The 24,509-nt window shown below is 38.9% G+C and overlaps 1 protein-coding gene and 1 long non-coding RNA gene across 2 annotated transcripts; both read right to left on the bottom strand.

Moving 5' to 3' along the window:
- Positions 1-4,395: 4,395 nt before the first annotated feature.
- Positions 4,396-18,477, bottom strand: LOC115420098 (uncharacterized). The gene is made up of 3 exons (XR_003935499.1): positions 18,466-18,477; positions 13,074-13,181; positions 4,396-4,407 (listed from the first exon to the last, which is right to left on the bottom strand). It is a non-coding gene; the product is annotated as an uncharacterized LOC115420098 (long non-coding RNA).
- On the bottom strand, positions 4,801-10,612 carry pck1 (phosphoenolpyruvate carboxykinase 1 (soluble)). The gene is made up of 10 exons (XM_030135321.1): positions 10,507-10,612; positions 9,736-10,046; positions 8,090-8,274; positions 7,752-7,955; positions 7,473-7,660; positions 7,022-7,184; positions 6,703-6,927; positions 6,480-6,611; positions 6,007-6,102; positions 4,801-5,915 (listed from the first exon to the last, which is right to left on the bottom strand). Exons 2-10 carry the CDS (start codon positions 9,957-9,959, stop codon positions 5,458-5,460), a joined length of 1,875 nt encoding a protein of 624 aa, XP_029991181.1. The 5' UTR covers positions 9,960-10,046; positions 10,507-10,612; the 3' UTR covers positions 4,801-5,457.
- Positions 18,478-24,509: the final 6,032 nt, after the last annotated feature.

The following is a 24,509-nucleotide window of genomic DNA, read 5'->3' as shown; positions in this document are numbered from 1 at the left end:
ACTGAGTTTGTTTTGGCCCAGAGCTACTGCGGGTGGAGGAACTGGACACAATATGTATGTTGTATGGTCTCCATCTGTACATCATAAAACATTCAGTCGGTCGAACATTCGGTCAACCGACCGACCGACCAATTGGCAAATGTAAATGTCCCAGTGTGTGAACTCAGCCTTCTTCTTTCATTCCCCCAAACAACAGCTCTCTAGAGCTCCACTAGAATTAAGGTTTTAGATATTTACTCAGATCCTTTCCAGATGAAAAATCTGTCCCTCAGTCATCATATTTAACAGTAGACATATTTTTCACTCACTTTGGAGGATCCATCTTTACCAGAGAGAATCTTTGAACCAACCTGAGAGAGAACATGCTCATGACACCCATACCCTGGCCACAGAATCCTCATAAAACTGGAGTAATGCCAGTATATCCCACATGGCTCAATGGGAAAAGGATCCATCCTGAAAAAGACCAAGCTCAGAATATCCAAAAAGATTATTCTGTTTATATGACATTTGTCAAATTGATCCTACCATCAAATTTGAAGTAATAGTTGAATATTAGTGTGTATGTAAACACCTTCAGTCTCTGCCTATGAATGTACATGTACCACGATGTGATATCACTGTTGTCGGTTTCATAAAGTCGTTGACACCTGTTAGCAGGTCAAAATAACCTCTAAGTCTCCAGGAAATGTGTTGAATGCTGCCAGCGGTCATAATTTTGAAATGTCTTCATACTAGATGAACAAACAGCCTGCATAGTAAAAGCATTGTGCAACACGTGCATGAAAACAAGTGTGTCATGCAGGACAGTGATGGCTGTGCATGGCTGTCAGCTAATTATTTCCTCAGATAAGACCAGAAAAAAAAAAAAAAAGAAAAACAAGACCATGCGTGAGCTGCGTGATGAGCAGAACAAAGATGGCTCATAAATCATTATCTGCGAGCAGACTTTCTTACAACGCAATTGGACAAACAGTACAGTAAAATAAGATGATGTCCCTTGTGTTGTTAATGTCTGCATGTTGTTAACGTAACGCATTAACAGTCCTGAGTGGTGAGACAGCACAAGGTAAACACCAGGAAATATGCAGGAGATAGCTGTCAGCAGCACATGCAGACATCTGTAGAAACAATGAATGCAAAGCTGCGTCCCAGAAGTGCATTAATGTTTAGCTTTTACATAATAACTAGATTTTGCTAATTTCGGTCATAATTAGTGTGATTTCTGCTTGGATCTGAATGTAAACTATCCTCAAACACTGGATTTGGTTTGTTTTCTGCCAACAGAACACAGTATTGGTCCGTCAGGGTAAAGGCCTTCTCTACTCTACTGACCTACATTTACAACCTAAATTCTAATATTTTTTCCATAACACTGTTTTAATTAATCCCCATTAGATTATTATTATTATACTATTCTCTTCATTTATTTGCATTTTTCTTGGCTGCACTGCTTCCAGTTTGTGTATATGGATGAAAGGTATTTTGTCCAATCAGATCCTTTCAGGCACAACAGTTGTTCCTTTTTCTATTATTCTATTTTTTTTTTTTTTTGGATTTATTTTATTTTTTTCCCTGTGTTTTGTATCAGGTTTGTGTCTGAAATAAACTAAACTAAACTAAAACTAAACTAAATTTCAGTCTCTATGTGTTGCCAGCAGTGGCGGCTGCTGGTCTTTCAGACAGGGGAAGCTCATTGTCGGCTTACATCAAAAAAAAATTTCAAGTTATTTAAAGATAAATTCGGCCCTCCGTTCCTTTTTAAGAAAATGGTCAGTGACCTTATTGTACCAAGTAGGCGCCTTTTCCAGGGACTTGATAGCTAGTTCACTCCGTCCTAGCCAACAGTATGATTGATTTAACTATCTACAAAACGATATTAAACTCGAACAAGAAATGATTAAACTAGAAGCACTTGGAGAGTGCAGACCTCCGCCAAGGCAGATCAGTGCCCTGGATTTGGATGAAAATTTCAGGAAATGTTGATACTGGCACAAGATTAAATTTTGGTGGTGATCGGGGGTGGGGGGTCCACGGGGGTCCACTGATCTGCCTCGGCGGAGGTCTGCGCTGTCTTTTCTGGAGAAGCACTCGGAGAGCGCAGACCTCCGCCGAGGCAGATCAGTGGACCCCCGTGGCCCCCCCACCCCCGATCACCACCAAAATTTAATCACTTGTTCCTTGTGCCGGTATCAACATTTCCTGAAATTTTCATCCAAATCCGTCCATAACTTTTTGAGTTATCTTGCACACAGACAGACAGACAAACCAATGCCAACAAAAACATAACCTCCTTGGCGGAAGTAATTATGTAACTGAAACAAGAAAACGTTGAAATTATGTTGAATTGAAACAAGGAAGTACGAGTGTGTTTTAGTTACAGTGCAAGAAATGAACAAGTAATTTTGTAGTGATTTCTCTCTCGATTTCACAGCAGAATGCGCGACCATCGTAAACTGAACTCTGTCAAGTGAAGGACTATATCTCAAAACAGCTGTCAATCAAACGGGATTCAGCCTTTTGACTGATCCTCCAATCAGCACCTGGAAGTCCAGCCCGGCCGAGCTCCACCCACAGCTCCATTCACTCCCAGAAATGCTGATAGCCTATCTGTTTTGCCCCCTTTGGACTTATTTTAAAAATAGATGCGCCTGGCTCAGTAAAATGTGTAATTATGTCTAGAAAATCATTTTTGGACCATGTTCAGTGATGCATGACTCAGTTGTTGAAGCAAAACAGCAATACCAAGTATCTCCAGACTCAGGGAAGTTTTCCTGTGCAATGAAAGGAGGATAGATTTTGTTTATAAAAAATGAGCATCTCTAGTGAGTTGGCTATTTTTTTTTTTTTTTTTTTTTATTTAAATCTTTTATGTTTATGTCAGGTTATTAGATAAGTATCGAATAGAGGTTTGGAGTTTTCTTAACTGGGTTTACAGCTTTAGTAATAATGGTTTTCTCCCTCAATTTGCCAAATGTCTCCCTCTCTCACTGTAATGCCACACCTTGTCATTTTGTGTTTTTTTAATTTATTTTTTTGGCTAGTGTTGATGGTTTCTATAATTGTGGTGTCATAGTGGTGGTATTAAGAGGTGGAGTAAGTCATGGATTTGGATCTGGGAGGAAGCTCCTGGACCAGACAGGAGTCCCAGTCCTTTTGTCTGTGGGTCCCTGATGTGATGACTACATTTTCCACTTTCTGAGTGCATTACAGTGAACAAGGAGTTGCCTCACAAGACGCTCTGAGTTTCCCTGTCCCCTGCCTAAAGAAAGCTTGTTTGTTGTGAGGGTCAAATGGACCCTGGCCTCTGGTGCAACAGTTCACTGAGCTGTTTGTGTTCACCATTTGAGACACAACAACAGGAGTGTACACCTTCTGAATGTGACGGCCACTGTTCAGAGACAAAAACAAGTTAGTGATTATTAACTTCAGGGTCCATCATTATCTTCAGCTCTCTCACTCAACAGCTGCATTGACTCATGGGAGAAAACAACATATAGTCTCAGACGGAAGCAGACCGAAGGGACTGAGACTGAACCACTTCTGTCTGTGGTGAGGACACAGTGGAAAAATCAAATGTTCGAAGGTATAACACGGTTAGCATGGAGATTTAGTTCTTTAAAATGTCCAAACATTTTGTCATTTCTTTAATTTCAACTACTGAAACAATTTGACAATACTTTCCATCAGCTGTGTCCACATACATTCTGTTCTAGAACTCTAGAACTTAAGTATTTCCCAAATTCTGTCTCTGTTAGATTCTAGAACTCTTTGTATTCTGAAAAATTTGACAATAACCCTCACTCTTTTCCAGAATTTATTGTTTCTGTTTCTGACAGTTTTGAGGTACAGCAGTGCAGATTTCTTCAGCTGTGTGATGTTCTTGGTGAGTTCAGCATTAAAACAAAATGGTGTGTATATATATATATATATATATATATATATATATATATATATATATATATATATATATATATATATATATATATATATATACATATATATATATATATAAAGCAAGAAGAGAGATACAATGTGTGTTCATCTATGCAGCATAGTATAGAGCTGCCAAAAATGGATCCTACAACACCTCAAACTGACACTGTTCATTTTAAATCTTATCAGGTGGGATTATAACTTGCAGATTTAAGGTTAAGATGTTGATGATATTCACAGACATTGTCTGAAAACAGAGGTGCAGAGACACTTCATCAGGACTCCGCTTCATTTTTACCCCTCAGTCAGAAATGGCCAAAGGTGTATTGTAATCACTTTGCCGTCTGTCCATCTGTCTGTCCATTCAACGACATAATCGCATTATCTGAAGAATGCATTGACATATCTGCACCAAATTTATTCTGTGGATGCATCTTGGCACGGAGCAGAAGCCTATTGAAAATAGGTGACCTTGACCAACTTTTTCAAGGTCAAATGGCCTTGTGCCTTGTGCAGTTATAATATCTGAGTACTTTCAAGTATAAATATGTATGTAATAAGTTTTCTACAAAGACAATCTAATCTAAATTATAAGGCAGTAAATTTCAACAGAATCTTACACTATATTTGGCCGAGGGAGATTAAAAGGACACAGCACATTATATTTTTATCTTGTGGGGTGAATTCCTCTAAACTTGTACTATTCATAAGTTTATTTGTTAACTCTATGTGACATCTGAAAGAATTCTGGCTATGTTTGTAAATAGAATATAACAAATAAATTGAGATTACATATGAGGAAAAAACTGAAGCAGAAGCAGAGATAACTTTAAATATTTTTATATATTTATTGTCTTCCCACTTTGAAGTCTCAAGATTACAACAAAATAGAAACAAGACACACAGTATAAAAATAAATTAAACCTTATAATAACAATAGGAACAAAACACATACATTTCCTCCATGTGAGCATGTTCAGAAGTGCTGACATCAACTCATTTGTGTATACAAATCCATACAACAATTACAAGTTGTGCGTTCATAATAAGTTATTTTTAAATACCACTAGACTTAAGGCATACAGTAGGAAAAAAAACACTGGACTATGGTTTAAAATAATGTGCTGTCACAACAGCATCAATGGGAAACAGGGAAAATCTGTGAGTTCAGAGGAAGGTTTGTTAACCCTACGTTTTAGACCAGTTTCTATAATTTACTTCAAACTCCTATTTTAGTTAAAAGAATCAAAACCTTCTCTGTAAGAAAAAGACAGACCAGTCATAAATTATTCCAGAAACATTGCACCTGGTGAGGGTGAAAAGTTCCACCTTAAAGAATTAAAAAAAACTGATTTCCACAGTAAAGTATGTTCCCTGTAAAACAATGACTGGTATCCTAGAATTATCTGCATTCTATTCTAGATTTTCTGATATGTGTCAAAAATCTAGAATTACAAGCATTCCCTGACATTTGGTCTAGAATTACCAGTACACACCGTTGTTCCTCATATTTGAAATCTTTTACATCTGATTCACTCTCTGCTGCAGGAGATCCAGCTGCCGGGCAACTTCATTGGGCAGGTCGTCATTCACTTGCGTGGTGAAGTACTTCCTCACCTCCTCCACCTCCTTCTGCCAGAACTCCTGATCCAGAGAAAACAGCTCATCCAGGTCCACGTTTCCTTTCAGGCCCTGGAGGTTCAGGGAGTCTGTGCAGGGCAGGTATCCCACAGCAGAGGGCATCGCACCAGCTTCACCATTCACTCGTCTGAACATCCAATCCAGCACACGGATGTTGTCTCCAAAACCTGGCCAGAGGAAACCGGCGCTTGGACTCTTACGGAACCAGTTTACATGGAAGATTTTGGGGAGTTTGGCGCCAGGCCGGTCAGCCATGCTCAGCCAGTGGGAGAGGTACTGGCCAAAGTTGTAGCCAAAGAAAGGACGCATGGCGAAGGGGTCATGCATGATGACCTTGCCTGGAGAAAAGAAGAGAAAGAATAAGATTTTTTATCTCATGGAGATGCCATCATCTTTATGTTTGTCTGCCAACTGTGTTAAAAAACAAACCTTTGTGCTCAGCTGCAGCAGTGGCCTCTGACCTCATGGCTGCTCCAACAAACACGCCATGCTGCCAGCTGAAAGCCTCGTATACCAGAGGAACACCTGAAAGGAGCCGCAGTCAGATATTCCATGAGTGTTTTGATGAGGTGTAGAAGTTTATTGAGTAGTTTGATGTCTGCAATTCGGACTTTGACTGCAATGTAGTGATGGGACATACTGGGAGTCTGAAACCTACTTAAGACCTGCACTGTTTGTAAAATCCACCTCATAAAGATAAAATGCTTTAGTAATATAATAAATCTGAGGAACTACATTAACCATTTTCACCTTTACCACCAAACCAATGAGTAATCACGTCTCTAAATCAAAATGGCAGATGAACAGCAATCCAGTGAGTTCTAGTGTTCTGTTATTATGTGTTCATCTGTTCTCTATATCTCTGTTATAAGAACTTAGTTTTTCCACCAAATTCTGCTCACCTTCGGGCCTGCGTCCTCCAAAGATGATGGCCTCGATGGGCACACCCTCTGGGGATTCCCATAAGGGGTCAATGATGGGGCACTGTCCAGCCGGAGTGCAGAAACGGGAGTTAGGGTGAGCACAGGGTTCATCTTCAGAGAAAAACAAAAGCATTACTTCCCAGTCATAAGCATGATTTTTCTTGCACATTTACGTGAACTTCAATCTCAAAAAGAAACACACCATCCTCTGAGCTCCAGGGCTTGTTTTTCCAGGAGGTGATGGTGACTCCCTCAGGTAGAGCCTGGTCCATTCCTTCCCAGTACACACCACCATCACTAGTCTCTGCCACGTTAGTGAAAACGGTATTTTTGATGATGGTAGCCATGGCGTTGGGGTTGGTTTTAGCTGAAGTACCAGGTGCAACGCCAAAAAAGCCATTCTCAGGGTTGATGGCACGTAGGTTCCCTAGTGAGGAGAAAAGTACAGATGATTAGCATTTTATTATCATTATTTTGCTGTTTTAATGATAACAGCTGAAGTTAAGTCTTGCATTTCTCACCTTGGTTGTCAAACTTCATCCAGGCGATATCATCTCCCACACACTCAACCTTCCATCCTGGCAGCGTGGGGCAGAGCATGGCTAGGTTAGTCTTCCCACAGGCACTGGGAAAAGCTGCAGCCATGTACTTCTTCTCCCCAGCAGGGTTTGTGACACCAAGGATCTGAACACAATGGACAGTTGGATCAGTCGGTATCATCTTTGAGGTTCTCATTTGCTCTGGTCATCGTTCTTCTCAGTAGTTCTTCTCGGTTCAGCTGGACTGCTTTAGCTCTTTTGAAAATGTTTTGTCTCTCTAATGAACTTAGAACTGAAGAAGTCTCTTGGATGAGAGACAAAACATTTTCAAAAAAGAACTACCAAGAAGGATCAGTCGGTATCAGTGATTTATGGTCATTACTTGAGTCCGTCTACATACTGTGGTTACTAATTACTTTCTTGTGCCTCTTACCAGCATGTGCTCGGCCAGCCAGCCCTCCTCCTTGGCAATACGTGAGGCAATGCGCAGAGCAAAGCATTTCTTCCCCAGAAGGGAGTTTCCTCCATATCCGCTGCCGAAAGAGACAATCTGCCTGCGGTTGGGGATGTGGGCGATTAACGTCTGCTCAGGGTTACAGGGCCAGTTGTTCACCAGTGGCTCTAAAAGGGGAATAACAGAAAAATCAGTGTTAAAAGAAGAATAGTATTAGCTACCTGGCACATGAAGAAACAGCTGATGTTCATAACGTACTTTTGAGGGGCAGTGGACAGCCAACCGAATGCAGACAGCTGACAAACTCTCCTGTTCCCAGAGCAGACAACACAGCCTTCCCCATGCGGGTCATCACCCTCATACTGGCCACCACATAGGGGGAGTCGGTCAGCTCTATTCCGATCTTAGAGAGGGGGGAGCCAACTGGACCCATGCTGAAGGGAATCACATACATGGTACGACCTGAGGACATAGACAGGAGTCAATTTTCAGTTGTTTTTAGGACAGAAACCACTGTTGTTTTTTTTTAAATTATAAAACACATATAATAGTTTGTTTCCAATCTAAAGATATCAAGTCATGACTCTGTGTTCTACCTTTCATGCAGCCAGGGAACCTTTGAGCCACGGCTTTGTCGAACTCTTCTTGAGACATCCAGCGGCCCAGCTGGCTGACTCCACCCTCCAGAGGTGTGGGTACTGTGTCCCTCTGTTCCTGGGTCACAATCACAGTCTTACTCTCCACACGGGCCACGTCTCTTGGGTCAGTCCTGGCCAACCAGCTGGAGGAGGGAGGACGGTAACAGTTTCTTATTACTGTCTGTTGTCTAAGCTATGATTACTAGAGCTCAAACAACTCAATGACTCGAATCGATTAAAAAAATTATTGAGTTACAATTTTCCTGAATCAAAGCTTTGTTTCCTTAATTTCGTTGTCGCTAACCATTCATTCCACTGTTGTGTTTCACACGGATGCTTATTGTAACGCACATGATGCCAGGATCAACACAAACAACATGGAGTGTAGCTCAGAAGAGACGAGGACAAAAAGGCAGAAAATGTCCATATGTTCAATTTTCTACATTGGAACCAACACTGACTCCTTCAAACTTTTAAGGTTCACACAAACACTGAAAATATTTGTCTTTATGTTTTTCAGTCGTATGTTAGTTCCATCTTAAGTTGTTAGTAAGTTGGATCCAAATGTGTTGAAGACTGCAGTGCACATATTGTTTGTAGATGTCATTTGACTTGTTTGTTATTGTTTATATCTATAGATATTTTTATATGTATGTTTTACTGTTGTCATTGTTATTTCTATATAGATATTTTCTATATATCCTTTTACTTTTATTTTCTTTGTGGTTGTTTCAGCTGGTTCTGAAATAAAGGACAAGTTTTTTATTTTCTAACATGTCTTTTTCATATTTTCCCTCTTTTTTTATTTATTCAAATAATTGTTTAATCAAATCAAAGAAAATAATTGATAGATTAATCAATTACAAAAATAAAAATAAAATAGCTGCAGTTCTATTGTCCATTGTCTAAGCTATGATTACCCTAACTTCTTTTTTCTTTGTAAGTATGATTATTAATAGTTGAACAGAAACCCTCTACCCCAGGGGTGCCCAGTCCTGGTCCTTGGGAGCTACTATCCTGCATGTTTTCCATGTTCCCCTCTTCCAACACACCTGACAGTCGTTTTCAGGCTTCTGCAGAGCTTGATGATAGGTTTACCATTTGAATCAGGTGTGTTGGAAGAGGGCTACATCTAAAACATGCAGAACAGTAGATCTCAAGAACCAGGATTGGGCACCCCTGCTCTACCCTCTTCTTCACACTGCTCAAAATATATATGCAAATGGTCAGGCTAACTTTGTGATTTGAACATTAACACAGTTTTGTCCAAAATGCTGCAGTATGAACAAAAACAATATTTTCTTAGAAGTTGTTTGAGCAGGTTTCAACTTTGAAATGCATTCTACTCACTGACAGAACAGGACTTACCAGTGTGTCAGTAGTGAACTGTAACCTGTGTGATACGTTGTCAGTGAAAATGTTTGCTGACGACTGAGTGACGTCCTTAATAACAATACAGTCGAGCAGCTGATTGCACTGCTTTTACACAAGACTTTACAAGGAAAAATTATGACCACTGGTGATTCGTTTAATTTCTACTCCAGTTTTGTTCATGTTTGTGTCCTGTATTCCCATAACCACCAAACAACAACCTTCAAACTTACCAGTTTTCATATTTGGGGAGCTTCTTGATCATCCCCTGCTCTTCCAGCTGGGCCAGGATGGTGCGGTTCTCCTCATCTGTGCCATCGCAGATGTGGATGGAGTCAGGCTGGCACAGTGTCACGTTGGCTTCCACAAACTCCCTGACTGCAGGGCTGAGGGCGCTGATGTCACCCTGCAGGACCCTGGGACTGCTCTGGTTCTGGGACTGAAGCTGAGGAGGCATGTTGACGGATGATGGAGTCTGGACAACTTGAAAGAGTTGAGCAACGGAAAAAGAAAGCTGAGACGAGGAGGTCTGGAAATGGATGAACTGGGGGACGGAGCGAGGTGAGAGTGGACATAAGGATAGAGGTAAAAAGACGACAGATATAAAATATAATAAGGAGAGAAAAAGGAAGGTATAGATTCAGAAAAAACAGGTATATTGTAGAATATAGGTACAAAGTGAGAGAGAGAAGAAAAAGGCACAGTGACAGTGCAACAAGGAGGAAAAGTTAAAAGAAAAAGAGGGAAATGAGCAAATGATGATGATGAAGAAAAACAAGAAGAGGAAATTGGAAGAAGAACAAAAAAGAGCAGGAGAAAAAAAAACAGAAGACAATATTTAGCACATGAATTTCAATCAAACAAGCTTAAAAAGTTTGCAAATCTTTCCCCAAATTTGACTGAACCTATGACGGCCCACATCCATCAGACTCTCAGTGAAGCCCCGGTGTCCAGGCCCTGACATCACATCCCCTCAGTCTCCCTCCTCACATTAACTCACTTACCTTTTAGGTGCTTGTTTGGAGCAGAAAGCCTTCAGGTCGGCCTCATCAGTCGGGGTATCGATGTTAGTTCTTCTTTCAGGAGAGCTGAGGACTTTTTCTCCTGGTCTTGGTGTGTTGTATCTGCTCTGGAAGAGTTTGTTCCTTTTATACTCTGGGATGTCACACAGGAGGAGGAGGAGGAGGAGGAGGAAGAGGGGAGGGAGGGAAGCTGTCCTCTCAGTTATTTGCATGAACCTGTTGTTCTAAAAAACACAGCCTAGTACAGTGTGCCGGTGAATTATTAATCACCAGCTGTACGTAACATAGCTGAAACTTAAACCAGTTCACACCACCGCTGACTGATCGCTGCAACTTGGATTTGATCCAAGAGAGGGACGGAGCGCTTCATCTAATGACCTCTAATGGGACTGAATATACTGTACATGTAATGAAAGTACTTTGCCCGACTTTACTGTCTGAGTCAGTTTCATGAATTCATTCTTTTTTAAAAATATACCCAGGTGAAGGCTTTATTAAACATGCATTGGTCTGTAGTTTGTTTCAGCTTTAAATGACTAGTAATGAGCCAAACAAACAACCTGTAAATGAATAGATCTGACATGTTCAGATGGTAATTTTCTAAAGAATAAGAGTAATGTTTTGTTTGGAATTCCAATACTCTCACTGTTTCATTTGATTTGATTATTTTTTAGTTGTTTCTTGCCATAGTTCAGATAAGAAGAAAGCTCTAAAAGTGGATTCATTTTTTATTTTTTATTTGTCCCATTTAAAGAGACAACATAAAAAGGATTTCCATCATATGTTGCTTCATACTTCACTACATCAGAGGAAGGTATTGTTTTTTAGACAGCTTTTGGACATTTTATGTTTAACACTTACCTTTCCTTTGCTTAAATAAGACTGTGGGTGCATGGCTTCACTTTAAACTTCTGCATCTGTGGTGTTTTATTTCAGTATAGCAGTAGAATACTTCTCCACTACTGGTTAAAATAAAAAAGGTGATACAGGGAAATAATAAAAAATTATTGCAGTCATTAAAGTACTAAACAAATCAAATGTAAATGGGTTTAAATTCTTTAAGAGGAGCTTAATGATTTTACATAATCACGTTCAACATGGAAAGTGCTTTCATGTTATTTCCAACACTTTATCTCTCCATTGACTGAATTTATTTTATTTCTTTGTGCCTTATTGCAACACAGATAAAACTGAAGCTGAAAAACAATCTGTCTCTACTCTGAGTGTTGCAAACCCCCCCCCTTCCACCCCCACCCCTTGTCCTTCTTGCAGCCGCTGCAGTTGAACTTTGACAACGTTGCTGAGTGATGCAAGTTCAGGGTTCGGCTCCGTCAGGCTGCAGTGTGACGTGGGCTGCGGCTCAGAGGGACTCGTTCTATTGGCTAACAGATGGAGGCTCGCCAGGGGTCACCTGGAGGAATGTCTATGGGTGTAAAGGGTTAAAAGGGGTCCTGGACTAAAAGGGAAAAGTACTGAAGAGAAGTTACACTATGAGTCTACTGAATACAAAATGCACAAACACTTCAACAAAATTATTTTATTAGCTTTGTGGACGACAAAGTCTCATTTTCCAGGTCCTTATAAAATCTGCAGCTCAAACAGTAATGTTCTTACACTTAACATCTATATCATAATACTGAAGGTCTGTCTGTCTGTCTGTCTGTCTGTCTGTCTGTCTGTCTGGCTGGCTGGCTGGCTGGCTGGCTGACTGTCTGGCTGGTTGGCTGTCTGGCTGGCTGAATAAAGCCATAATATTATGAGAATAAAGTCGTAGTTTAAAAAAAAAGCTCTCATAATTTAACGAAAATCATGTTTTACTTTTATGACATTAAAGTCGTCATATTTTGAGAATAATGTTATTCATAATATTACAAGAATAATGTTGTAATTTAAAAACAGGTGGGAAAAATATAATTTGCAAGAATGAAGTCGTACCCACTCGTCACATAATGGAGAACTTGGAACATTTTGTGAGGTTACACTTTCATTTGGGGTTTACACACAGCCAAATACTGAGCCTGTTAGCCCTGCTCACCATCAACACATTAGCATTAGTTGTCTGGTCCAACAGAAGAGAAAGTTGCTGCTGTACTTGTTGTGTTCGCTGTAACTGGAAACTCTGTCATCAATGAGGCTTAAGGCTTACAATTTCTAAATTAGGACTTTTTATCGCACTATTGTGAATTTATTTTCAAAATATTACGACTTTAATCTCATAAAAGTACAATATTATATCAATATTTTTATTCAATTATGAGGGTTTTTTTTTTAACTACAACATTATTCTCAAAATGACAAAAAAAAAAAACAGTTTCACAGGGAGCTACCGGTATTAGACAAACCAGAGGTGCTCATGAACAACAGAAAAAAGACACGCATTTGTGTGTTTTTGACTCCAGTCCCAAAGAATTAATCTATGGCCCTCATGAAATAAAGGTTTTCAACAATTTTTCCAACCAAGTGAGTGCCTGGATTTTTGTCTTTTTTCTAAAATTCTCAAAATATTACAACTTTAATCTTATAAAATTATGACTCTTTTTGTATTCGACTTTATTCATAAAATTACGGGTTTTATCTCGATATTTAAAACTTTATTCCCGTAGTGACAAGTGATTTTATTTTCTTATGTGGCCCTAATACGCCGTCGTAATTGCTGACTGGTACTATTGTCCAGTTTTTGATGGGCATCAGCTACTGGTGTAGTGTAACGCCATTACATGTGGTCTTGACTCAAAACAAAAATCTAAACATGTATCATGTCTTGTGGTAAATCCCTTTTTTCCATGTTCCTGTTGCTCATCTTGCTCCACCCTTCAGGCTGTGTCTTCAGTGTAGTTAAAGTTCATATAATGTGGAGTAACTGGCAGCTTAGATCACTACAGTTTCCAAGTAGCTGGTACAACGCTGCAGGGAGTGGTGTGTTTTCACATGTGTAGAAGGAATCAGGTTTCTGTTATGGATCAGGTCGTGACAGTGCACCTTATCCCTGCATGCCATCCCCCATAACAAAGGACAAAGAAGAAAACATAGGGTCAGGACCCAAAGCGAAACAGTAATATTATATGTGAATTTACTTTTGGAATGAAAATAGACAAGAATTATCTGGAAGACTTTAAAATCATATATATGTGAAATGAGGAGGAGACGTAAGAGAAGTAACCAGACAAAAATGACGTAAAGAAAATACAAGTTGAGTAAAAATGTAGATATTATGATAATCTAAGATCTATTTATGAAAATTTTGGGTCATAGGAAAAAAGTCTGTGGCTGAAAACATTTGGAAATCACTCTTTTAGCAGCGTGAACATAAACAGCATAAAACACTTCTTATTTTCATTTTATCGATATCCATAATTATGAACATTAACCCATAAAAACCCAAACATCCACCACCGACCAAAAGCATGCAGATCTGAAATGTTTAATAACTTTAGATCTGCTTATTCTATCAATCCGTGTAAATAATTGGTGTAAAATACGGTTTGTCATTTTTTCATGGTCATCACATATGACCCATTTGGATGTTCAGAGGCTCTGTAGTTACCATGGAAACACTGTCATCTCCTACAACTTTGATTCACCAGTAAAACCCATTGAGTTGGATCAATGACATGATGACGTGGATGAGAACACTTGTTTATGTTCAGTTAATGAAATATTTTGTTGAAAAAGTCATTTTTTTCATTTCCGTGATCATTGATTTGAATACAGCAAAAATACCTGATTTTCACTTAAAAATGCAAAATGCAAAGGATAATATTATATTAAATGGTGATTAATCACTTGGGAAAGACAAAAAAAATCATTTGGAAATTGTGACAAAAATTGTTGTGGGTTTTTAAGGGTTATATTTCATTTGTGCAGTTAATTCCCCCTACATGTGACACAGTCTCTGAGGTGAACACAGAAAAACTGATGTGTCAGACTTGGCACAGAGAAACTTCAGAGCGTTTACGAGTGTTTGGGAACAAAAACACTGATAGGGCTTCACTGACTGAACAGCTTTCAACAACAACTGATAATGACATACAAGTTATACAAGGACCTTAAAGTAAGTAAATAGCTCCGGTCATATCCATTCACCATGTGAGACTGACATTCAAATAGAGTTGAAGAAACCTGTTTTAAGAGAAGGAGATGAGATCAGCAGGCGCTAGAGTTATGCAATGGATCTGCATCAAAGGGAAGGCCTTATCAGTAGAAGAGTATGTGTGTTAGTGTCTGTAGTTGTGCAGTTCATTTGGTATTTTTATACTACAAGCATACAGTTGTGTTCAAAATAATAGCAGTGTTCTTCAAAATGTGAGTAAAGCTCAAAATCCTTATAATATTTTGATTTCCATTCACTGAGAAACTGTCTGCGGCCCCCAAACACTGAATTCAAGCCACAGTACACTCTGAAGACCGTGAAGCATGGTGGTGCAAGCATCATGATATGGAGCTGTTTCTCTTACTATGGTGTCGGGCCTATTTATCGCATACCAGGGATCATGGATCAATTTGCTTATATCAAAATACTTGAAAAGGTCATGCTGCCTTATGCTGAAGAGGAAATGCCCTTGAAATGGGTGTTTCAACAAGACAATGATCCCAAACACACCAGTAAGCGAGCAGCATCTTGGTTCCAGACCAGCAAAATGAAGGTTATGGAGTGGCCAGCCCAGTCCCCAGACCTTAATCCGATAGAAAACTTGTGGGGTGACATCAAAAATGCTGTTTCTGAGGCAAAACCAAGAAATGCAGAGGAATTGTGGAAGGCTGTCAAATCATCCTGGGCTGGAATACCTGTTTACAGGTGCCAGAAGTTAGTCGACTCCATGTAGCACAGATGTGAAGCAGTTCTCAAAAACAAAGGTTATACAACTAAATATTAGTTTAGTGATTCACAGGAATGCTAAATCTTAACTTTTTTTCAGTTTATTGAGTAAATATTTGAGTTTGTAATGAAAAATGCACACACTATTTTTTTTGAACAGCCCAATATCATTTTTTCCTTCATTTTCTTTGAAGTAATTAAAATATTGATAAATTTTTCTTCATGTTTTGATGTAAAATATAATGCGCAGTGTTCCCAATGAATGGAAATAAAAATATTATAAGGATTTTGAGCTTTACTCACATTTTGAAGAACATTGCTATAATTTTGAACACAATTGTATGTTTTTGTATCTAAAAAAATATACATATAAAGGCTGAGAAAATCTCGTGACCTGGTTGTATCTGAGAGCAGGGAACATGCTGTGATGATGACATGCACTGATAGGGTCTATACGAGTAAAGTCTATCTGTGTAACTGGAGCTTAAACATTGGAAAACTAAAGGCGTCAAACATAAGCCAGGGCTGTGTGTAAAACTAGCACAAGCAGATAATGCTATCTCTGGTCTTTTCCTGATGATTGTTTTAAGATTTCAAGCTAGTGTGTCCTCTCTGGAATGGTTCTACATTTTCAGCCACCTAATTATTATGTCAAATTAATCGTCTTGGTTTGGTGACATGGAGAGTATTGTACATCTTGGTAAAAATTCTGTTCATATACATACCTAAAAATACAAAATCCTTGCACTATTTGTTACATGCATTCACTAAGATGAGGTTTATGACCCTGCCGAAGGCCCTACGGTAGGGTCATAAACCATTATCATTTGTTTTACTATTAGAATATCTATAGGTTATTATCAGAGACTGTTGTTTTCTGGGCAGAGAAAAAAAAGCACTCCGTAGAGGGAGGGGTATGATAACACACCACTGGTACAATATATAAACTACTGATAGGAAATGGACTGAAAACATGTTTGTTGTGCATCAACAACTGAAGGAAGAACTCAAATAAAAATTAAGAAATGCACATTGTCACATTAGCTTGATGAACTTTAACATATGACTTGTATTTTTTCTTCTGATTTGAGTCATTATTTTCCAATATATAAAGGATATGTTGTATTAACAATAAGAGTTTTCTAAGACAGCATAGATTACGATGAACTAATGAACTAATGAAAAAGAAAACGCTGCACATGACAACAGTATATAAATCCAGGTTCATACATGGGATTATGCATTGAACAGTGAGCAGTTCTTCAGTATGACCATAGCAGATTCTACAATTACAAACAATTACAAAGATCCAATAACTCATGAGTGCTCTTTATCCTGCAGACTCAGTTGGTATTTGTACTTTCATTTGGTCATGCTAAAATCTGTGAATTTGACATCAACAACCTTCTTTATCAAACATGTGAAACATACTATCTCCACAACCAATAAGGTCTTTTTATAAGGTCCGGCTGTCCACGCTGGTAACCCATAAACACTCAAGAACATTTCAACCAGAATGTTTTAAGTTTTAGGTAAAGTTTCATATCTTGGTTTCATTATTCTAGACTTGTTTTTCAAACTAGTCTTCATTACTGGGAGATTTTTACATTTTGGACATTTTTCATATCATCTGAAAGAAAGAAAACAAGAAAGAAAGCAAGCAAGAAAGAAAAACATCTGCTGCATAATAGTATATATCACAATGGTGGATTGCCGAACCCCCCTGTTTGAACAAGTAAAATGTACAAAACACAATCAGTGTACATGCTGGTCTAAGCTGCAGAGTACAAATCTATTGTATTGGAGGGGGGGTCTACTGCACACGCCCCATTTATGACCAGAGTCTATACGGTAAAGGGAGTTAAATTTAAACAAGACTAAAGTCTAATCATGAAGAGACAACTGATTACTCAAGCAGTATTTGAGTCTGCATGAAAAACAAATGGGCCGTCACAGAAGGTCTGGAATGTATGATTACCTCCGCTAAGGAGGTTATGTTTTTGCCAGGGTTTGTTTGTTTGTCTGTCTGTTTGTCTGTCCATTAGTGTGCAACATAACTCAAAAAGTTATGGACAGAGTTGGATGAAATTTTCAGGGTTTGTTGGAAATGGGATCAGGAAGAAATGATTAAATTTTGGTGGTGATCGGGGGTGGGGGGGCCCACGGGGGGGCGCAGACCAGAAAATTTCATCAAAATCTGTCCATAACTTTTTGAGTTATGTTGCACACTAACGGACAGACAAACAGACAGACAGACAGACAGACAAACAAACAAACAAACCCTGGCAAAAACATAACCTCCTTGGCGTGGGGGGGCCCGGGGGGGGGCCACTGATCAGCCTTGGCGGAGGTCTGCGCTCTCCGAGTGCTTCTAGTTCCACTGTATAACTAGAAGCACTCGGAGAGCGCAGACCTCCGTCAAGGCTGATCAGTGCCCCCCCCCGGGCCCCCCCACCCCCGATCACCACCAAAATTTAATCATTTCTTCCTTATCCCATTTCCAACAAACCCTGAAAATTTCATCCAAATCTGTCCATAACTTTTTGAGTTATGTTGCACACTAACGGACAGACAAACAAACAGACAAACAAACAAACAAACAAACCCTGGCAAAAACATAACCTCCTTGGCGGAGGTAACTAGAAGCACTCGGAGAGCGCAGACCTCCGCTAAGGCTGATCAGTGGCCCCCCCCGTGGGCCCCCCCACGCCAAGGAGGTTATGTTTTTGCCAGGGTTTGTTTGTCTGTCTGTTTGTTTGTTTGTTTGTCTGTCCGTTAGTGTGCAACATAACTCAAAAAGTTATGGACAGATTTTGATGAAATTTTCTGGTCTGCGCCCCCCCCTTGGCCCCCCCCACCCCTGATCACCACCAAAATTTAATCATTTCTTCCTTATCCCATTTCCAACAAACCCTGAAAATTTCATCAAAATCTGTCCATAACTTTTTGAGTTATGTTGCACATTAACGGACAGACAAACAAACAAACAGACAAACAAACCCTGGCAAAAACATAACCTCCTTGGCGGAGGTAACTATAGAACTGCATGGACTGAATATTAAATCTGTTCGAACACAGACAGTGACTGAGTGAATCACACACAGTTGTCAAACATAGGCCTATACCTCTGCTGTATCCTCTTGGTTCTGATTTGAAATTATTTGGAATGTAATGGAATTCAATGTCATAACTGAGTCCAACCTTATTAAAGTGAATTCTTTCCAAAATTCCTTCCAAAAGTGTTCACATTAGTGAGATTAAATTATATTAATTTTATTAGTATATGGTAATAAAAACAAATACAGTTTTATGTGCTTTGAAGCATTTATAATGTTAATTTTGCCTCACTTTGCCTCCTTGATCCCCCACCAGGATGCCAACCCTGGACCCCACCATTCTCCTGAGCCCCTCCCCCTTCCATTTTTTCTGGATCCACCACTGCATCAGTACTGTCTATCAGCATAAACCATTTCTTGCTGATTCAACAGATGATTCAAAACTGACTGGAGATTTTCATTTAGTTTGGAACGCTACCATTCACTACCAGTCAAAAGTTTGGACTCGCCTGGTTTTTCTTTATTTTTATAACTATTTACAGGGTGGGGAAGCAAAATTTACAATATTTTGAGGCAGGGATTGAAAGAGTGTATGACCAATTATTTTATTGAAAGTCATGAGAATTTATTTGCCACAAGAAAATTTACATAATAGAAAATGTTTTTATTCTATGTGTCCTTCTTTCTCAATAACTGCCTTCACACACTTCCTGAAACTTGCGCAAGTGTTCCTCATATATTCGGGTGACAACTTCTCCCATTCTTCTTTAATAGTATCTTCCAGACTTTCTCGTAATAGTTTTGCTCATAGTCATTCTCTTCTTTCCATTATAAACAGTCTTTATGGACACTCCAACTATTTTTGAAATCTCCTTTGGTGTGACGAGTGCATTCAGCAAATCACACACTCTTTGACATTTGCTTTCCTGATTACTCGTATGGGCAAAAGTTTCTGAAAAGGTATGGATAATAGTGTTAGGTATGATTATGACATCAATATATGTTTGGTTTCAAAACAATTGACGTAGTGCCTGCTGAGAAAAAAACAACTAAATGTTCATTGTAAATTTTGCTTCCCCACCCTGTATATTGTAGATTCTCACTGAAGGCATCAAAACTGAATGAACACATATGGAATTATGTAGTTAAAAAAAGTGACATAACTCAAAGCATGTTTTATATTTTAGATTCTTCAAAATAACCACATTTTGCTTTTATTACTGCTTCGCACATTCTTGGCTTTCTCTTGATGAGCTTCATGAGGTAGTCACCTGAAATGTTTTCCAAAAGTCTTGAAGGAGTTCCCAGTGATGTTAAGCACTTGTTGGCCATCTGCGGTCCATCTCATGCCATTTAAATGAGATGATGAGTCCAAACTTTTGACTGGTTGTGTATAATCTGTCCCAGTTTCCCAGTTTCCCTCCTGTCCTCCTGCTACAGTGGTTTTCCACTCTGCCTTCCTCTGCCCCACCAAGGTTATTATCATTAACGAAAACTAACGAAATAATGAAAACTAGAATTGAAAAAATATTTTCGTTAACTGAAATAAATAAAAACTATAATAATTAAAAGAAAAAAATGGTAACTAAATGAAACTGTATTGTGTACGTACAAAACTAACTAAAACGTATAAAAATTATGGATAAAATTCCCTTCGTTTTTGTCTTTGTCAACATCGGATTGATATGAAATCAATTTATTTCGCTCTAGCAATTTTAACTAGCGGCACCATACTGTACTTCACGGTCCATCACTTCTCATCATTTGTCATTTAGAGTCGTCTTCTCATCCCCACTCTACCTGGAAACATGGAGACTAAAGTTGGGAGAAAGCAGTAGAGTCCTATATGGGATTTATTTGACTTTGACGGCGAAGAAGATAAAAGATATGACGAAACTAAAACCAAGCATTTAGAAGAAAATGAAAACTAATAAAAACTACCAAATCTGCTCTAAAAACAAATTAAAACTAACTGAATTACAGAAAAAAAATTTCAAAATGAAATAAAACCAAACTACAGGGTGTCCCATAAGTCTCCATACATAGGAAAAATAAACGTTTCTTGACATAAACAATTTTTATTTATATAATATGCTCTATATAACTGCCATTTTGTCGGGAACACATTTCAATGCGTGTCCTCCACTGCTGAAGAACTATAAAGAAGAAATATAAAGAAATACATGTTAGAACCATATATGTATGGAATGTATTATGTCTCCTATGTATGGAGACTTATGGGACACCCTGTATAATGAAAAATCCAAAACTATTCTAACCTTGTGCCCTGCTCATCCTACCAGCCCCCCCCCCCATCAGACCCACTCTCCTCACCTGCTTGCTCAGATGCAGCTCATTAACCAATCAGCCCTGTATAACAGCCTCACTAACTCTCCTGTCCTTGTCAGATTGTTCTTCTGTCTCTATGTGAGACTCTCCATCATTTACCTCCTGTCTGATCTCCTGTTACCGCTCTCCCCTGTCTTCGACCTGTTCTCCTTGCCCACCTCCTGGTAAACTCACCTGCCTTCTGTCTCTGACCACGTCTCCTGTCTCAGTATAACTGGCTTCTGTCTGCACCCCCGGCTACGACCCCTCCGCCTGTCCTCCACTCACCTGCTGTTCGCTCCTCATCAACACCTTAGCTCCACCAGCGGATTCTTCTGTCTCATAGTCTCTGCTCCAATGGCCATAGTCAGCTCCTTTTCTTCTTACTGGTCATTGAAGGAACTATTCTGTACTGGCCCGATGGGCCGGGCCTCTCCTCATGGTTACACAGCCGGGTTAGATCCCTTCACTACCCTGAGCCTGAGCCTCAAAGACTGTTAAAACAGCCAAACAAAAGAACAAACTGTTATACCCACTCATCCTGCTCTGATAACTCTCATAGATGGAGAGAATAAAGAGTCTTTCAAACTGATCTGGATTCTGTGTACTGAGTCTGGGTCCTAACCGCACCCCTGTTTCATAATCCTATTTGTTTGAGTCTTAGATCAGTTTTTGAATGAACTGACTTCAGATTTTGTTATTACATTCCTGGTTCAGGTCTCATATCAGACCTATTCATTACCAAAGTGATGATAGAACTGACAGTGAAATCACATCCACTGCACAACACAAAGCATCAAAACAACTGGTGATAATGAATGAATCCACATCCCAGGAAAGAATGGTTTAAGGAGCTGATTTACAACATGTATTCACAAAATAGTGGAATTATTCAGTGGGGTTAATGGTAAGACTAAAGGGGTGATGGTCTGCAGACTCTGACTGTCCATGTCTGTCCATATGCCCCCTGGGCCAAAACTGGCCCACCAAAGGGTCCAATCCAGCCCATGCAATGAATTTGTGAAATACAAAAATTACAGCGGAATTTCAGATTCAAATTTTTAAAAGAACATTTGTAGATGTAAGCGTTTCGATTATGTAACTTGACTTTTTTCACACTAAAATGGACAGAAAATTTTGACATTATTTATAGTTATGCTATTTTACTTTGAGATCTTATACCAATTTATTGGGCTGAATATGACCCCTGAACTAAAACACCCTTGGTCTATATAATTAAACAGTTTTATTTCCATCCCATCCACCAGGGACCTGTCAAACACTGGCCATTTCCCATTTTTTTCAGTGCAGGAGGAAATATACAAGATGATAAAGTACATATTTAGTCAGTTACTGAGCATCTGCACACTAGCATCAATGCTACTACCTCTAACATGATGTATCTACATTTAAAAAAGAGAAATTAACAACACAAGCAATTATTGAAATCAAGATGACATCAGAGGTTTTTAGTGGTGATTTAAGCTGTTCAACATCTTAGTAAAACCCCAAAGGATTTGGAAATTGCATTTGCAGAGCAAGGATTTCTAAATGTACTGTATGTTAAGTTGTTTATCTTTGCAGACAATATGAAGAAAACATACTGTATGTTTTGTCTGGTCATTGGTCAATATACATCCATTCCTGACTTAAAACGTTAGGAAAAGTTAGGATTTGCAGTGAGAAAGTATTTGAAGCAAGTGATTGTAAATAAGGATTTGGTCCAAAAGCAGCATCTAGGAAAGGTCTAAGAAAAGACCAGTTTGGTTTCAAAATAGGCAAAATCCCCTATTAAAGATTCTAAAATAATAATCCGCAAATGTAGGGATTTGTACCTTTCACCCTGCAAAAAAAAAAAAAAAGAGTAAAAGATCAAAACAGCCCAGTGACCTTGAACTTGCCTTTCTGAACAGTATGATGTGTGATTTAAAGCCTATAGCAAACGGCGACCAGAGAAGAGGAGGTTAAAGTACATATGGAAATCCACACACCTGACGGCATACGGGGTTTGTGTTTGAAAGAGGGCAACACGTGGGCAGGAAAACATGTTTGGTTCAGTAGGTTCCACAGTTAGAAGGAATGTCATTATCTCCACAACATACAAAATGCGTAAAGCCATAAAAATGGACTCACATGTTACACTTTTACTAGGTGAGCTCTAATATTATAAATACTGCACTGAGTTTCTTCCATGTGACTGGCTGATTAGATTTTTGCTTTACGGCTTTTCAAAGACACACCACGAGTTTTTAGTGATTAAACACTAGCTCAAAAGCTCTTCATATACAGTGCTCCCAACCTTTTACTCCATTAACCCATAAAGACCCAAACATCTACAATCTGCCAAAATCATCTACTGGTATAAGACGTTTAATCCCTGTTGATCCAGTAATCCATGTAAATAATTGGTGTAAAATACAGTTTGTCATCTTTTCATGGTGATCAGATATGACCCATTTGGACAGTCAGACTCTGTAGTTACCGTGGAAACCCTGTCATCTTCTACAACATTGATTCACCAGTAAAACCCTTGGAGTTGGATCAATGACAGTGGATGGACACACTGGGTTTATGTTCAGTTAATGATAGATTTAGCTGAAAAGTCACTTTTTCTTCAGTTTTCTCTGTTTTGATATAATAATTCTTAATTTTACTCTTTACTTATGAACATCTACATGATTAGTAAATTAAATACAGGAAAATACCTGATTTTCACAAAAAAAAAAAAACAACATAAAATATAAAAGATAATATTACAATAAATGGTGATAAATCACGTAGGTTAAGTAAAATATAGAGAAAAATTAATTTGGAAACTGCCGCAAATGTCACACTTGGTCCTTATGGGTTGAAATGATTTGACTGTACCTTTCCTAACAGCTGCCTGAAATATACACAGCCCAACCAAAAAAGAAGTCCCACACTAATATTTAGTTAGGTCACCTTTTACTTGTGACACCCATTTAATGTTGTATCATTTCAGTGAGTTTATGTAATTTCACAACATTCACTTGCAAGCAGAGGTGCATCTAAGGTGATGGGAGCGTCAGAAAAAGTCTCCTTCACATCCCCAAGGTTTTCAAAGGGCTTTGGGTCTGGACAGTGGCCAGCCCACCACTCTGGAACATGGCTGATCTGGGTTAAAGAAGTTGTTGCAGTGGTATCCAGTGTTATATCCAATGGAAAAATCTTACCCATTTGCTTAGTTCAATACATTTCTAGGTTTTTTTTCTGTAATTTCTTTGTACAAACAAACCTGAGTTTCTGTAAACAGTGGTTAACACAAATCAATAGTCATTTAGGCCATGTGCACATGAAACTGAATCTTTTCCAATGCAATCTTTTTCTTTGTCATTGTCAAAAACGTGGTCCATAAACACAGAGTTGTTTCAGGAAATATCTGCATCCACATGAAACCACTGAAAATGATGTAGTCCAAATGCCAGGCCTGTATGTGGCGTTGTAATGCTCTCGCAAAATCAGAGAAGACATATGAAGCTTGCTTGGTTCTACTGGGTCTGGTCCAGTATTTCCTTCTGGTTGCCCCTCTCTGCAGTAGATCCAGGAGTATGTAGTGAATATTATTAGCTCTGGTTGTTTGTTGCTCATTGTCATGAAAGAGTAGCCAAAGATTTTGATTCAACATTTCCAATAAGCTCAATAGCTGTTATAGCATGAACATTACTCTGTAGTCTGCCGTTGTTGTTGTTGTTGTTGTTGTTGTGAAGTGGCACCTTGCTTCCAGGGTGAAAGGTCAGAGAGGTGGGGCTATGACATCATCGTTT

The sequence above is a fragment of the Sphaeramia orbicularis genome, chromosome 5, assembly GCF_902148855.1.
Source record: "Sphaeramia orbicularis chromosome 5, fSphaOr1.1, whole genome shotgun sequence".
Classification (NCBI taxonomy): Eukaryota; Metazoa; Chordata; class Actinopteri; order Kurtiformes; family Apogonidae; genus Sphaeramia; species Sphaeramia orbicularis.
This window is presented reverse-complemented; position numbering and strand designations above follow the sequence as displayed.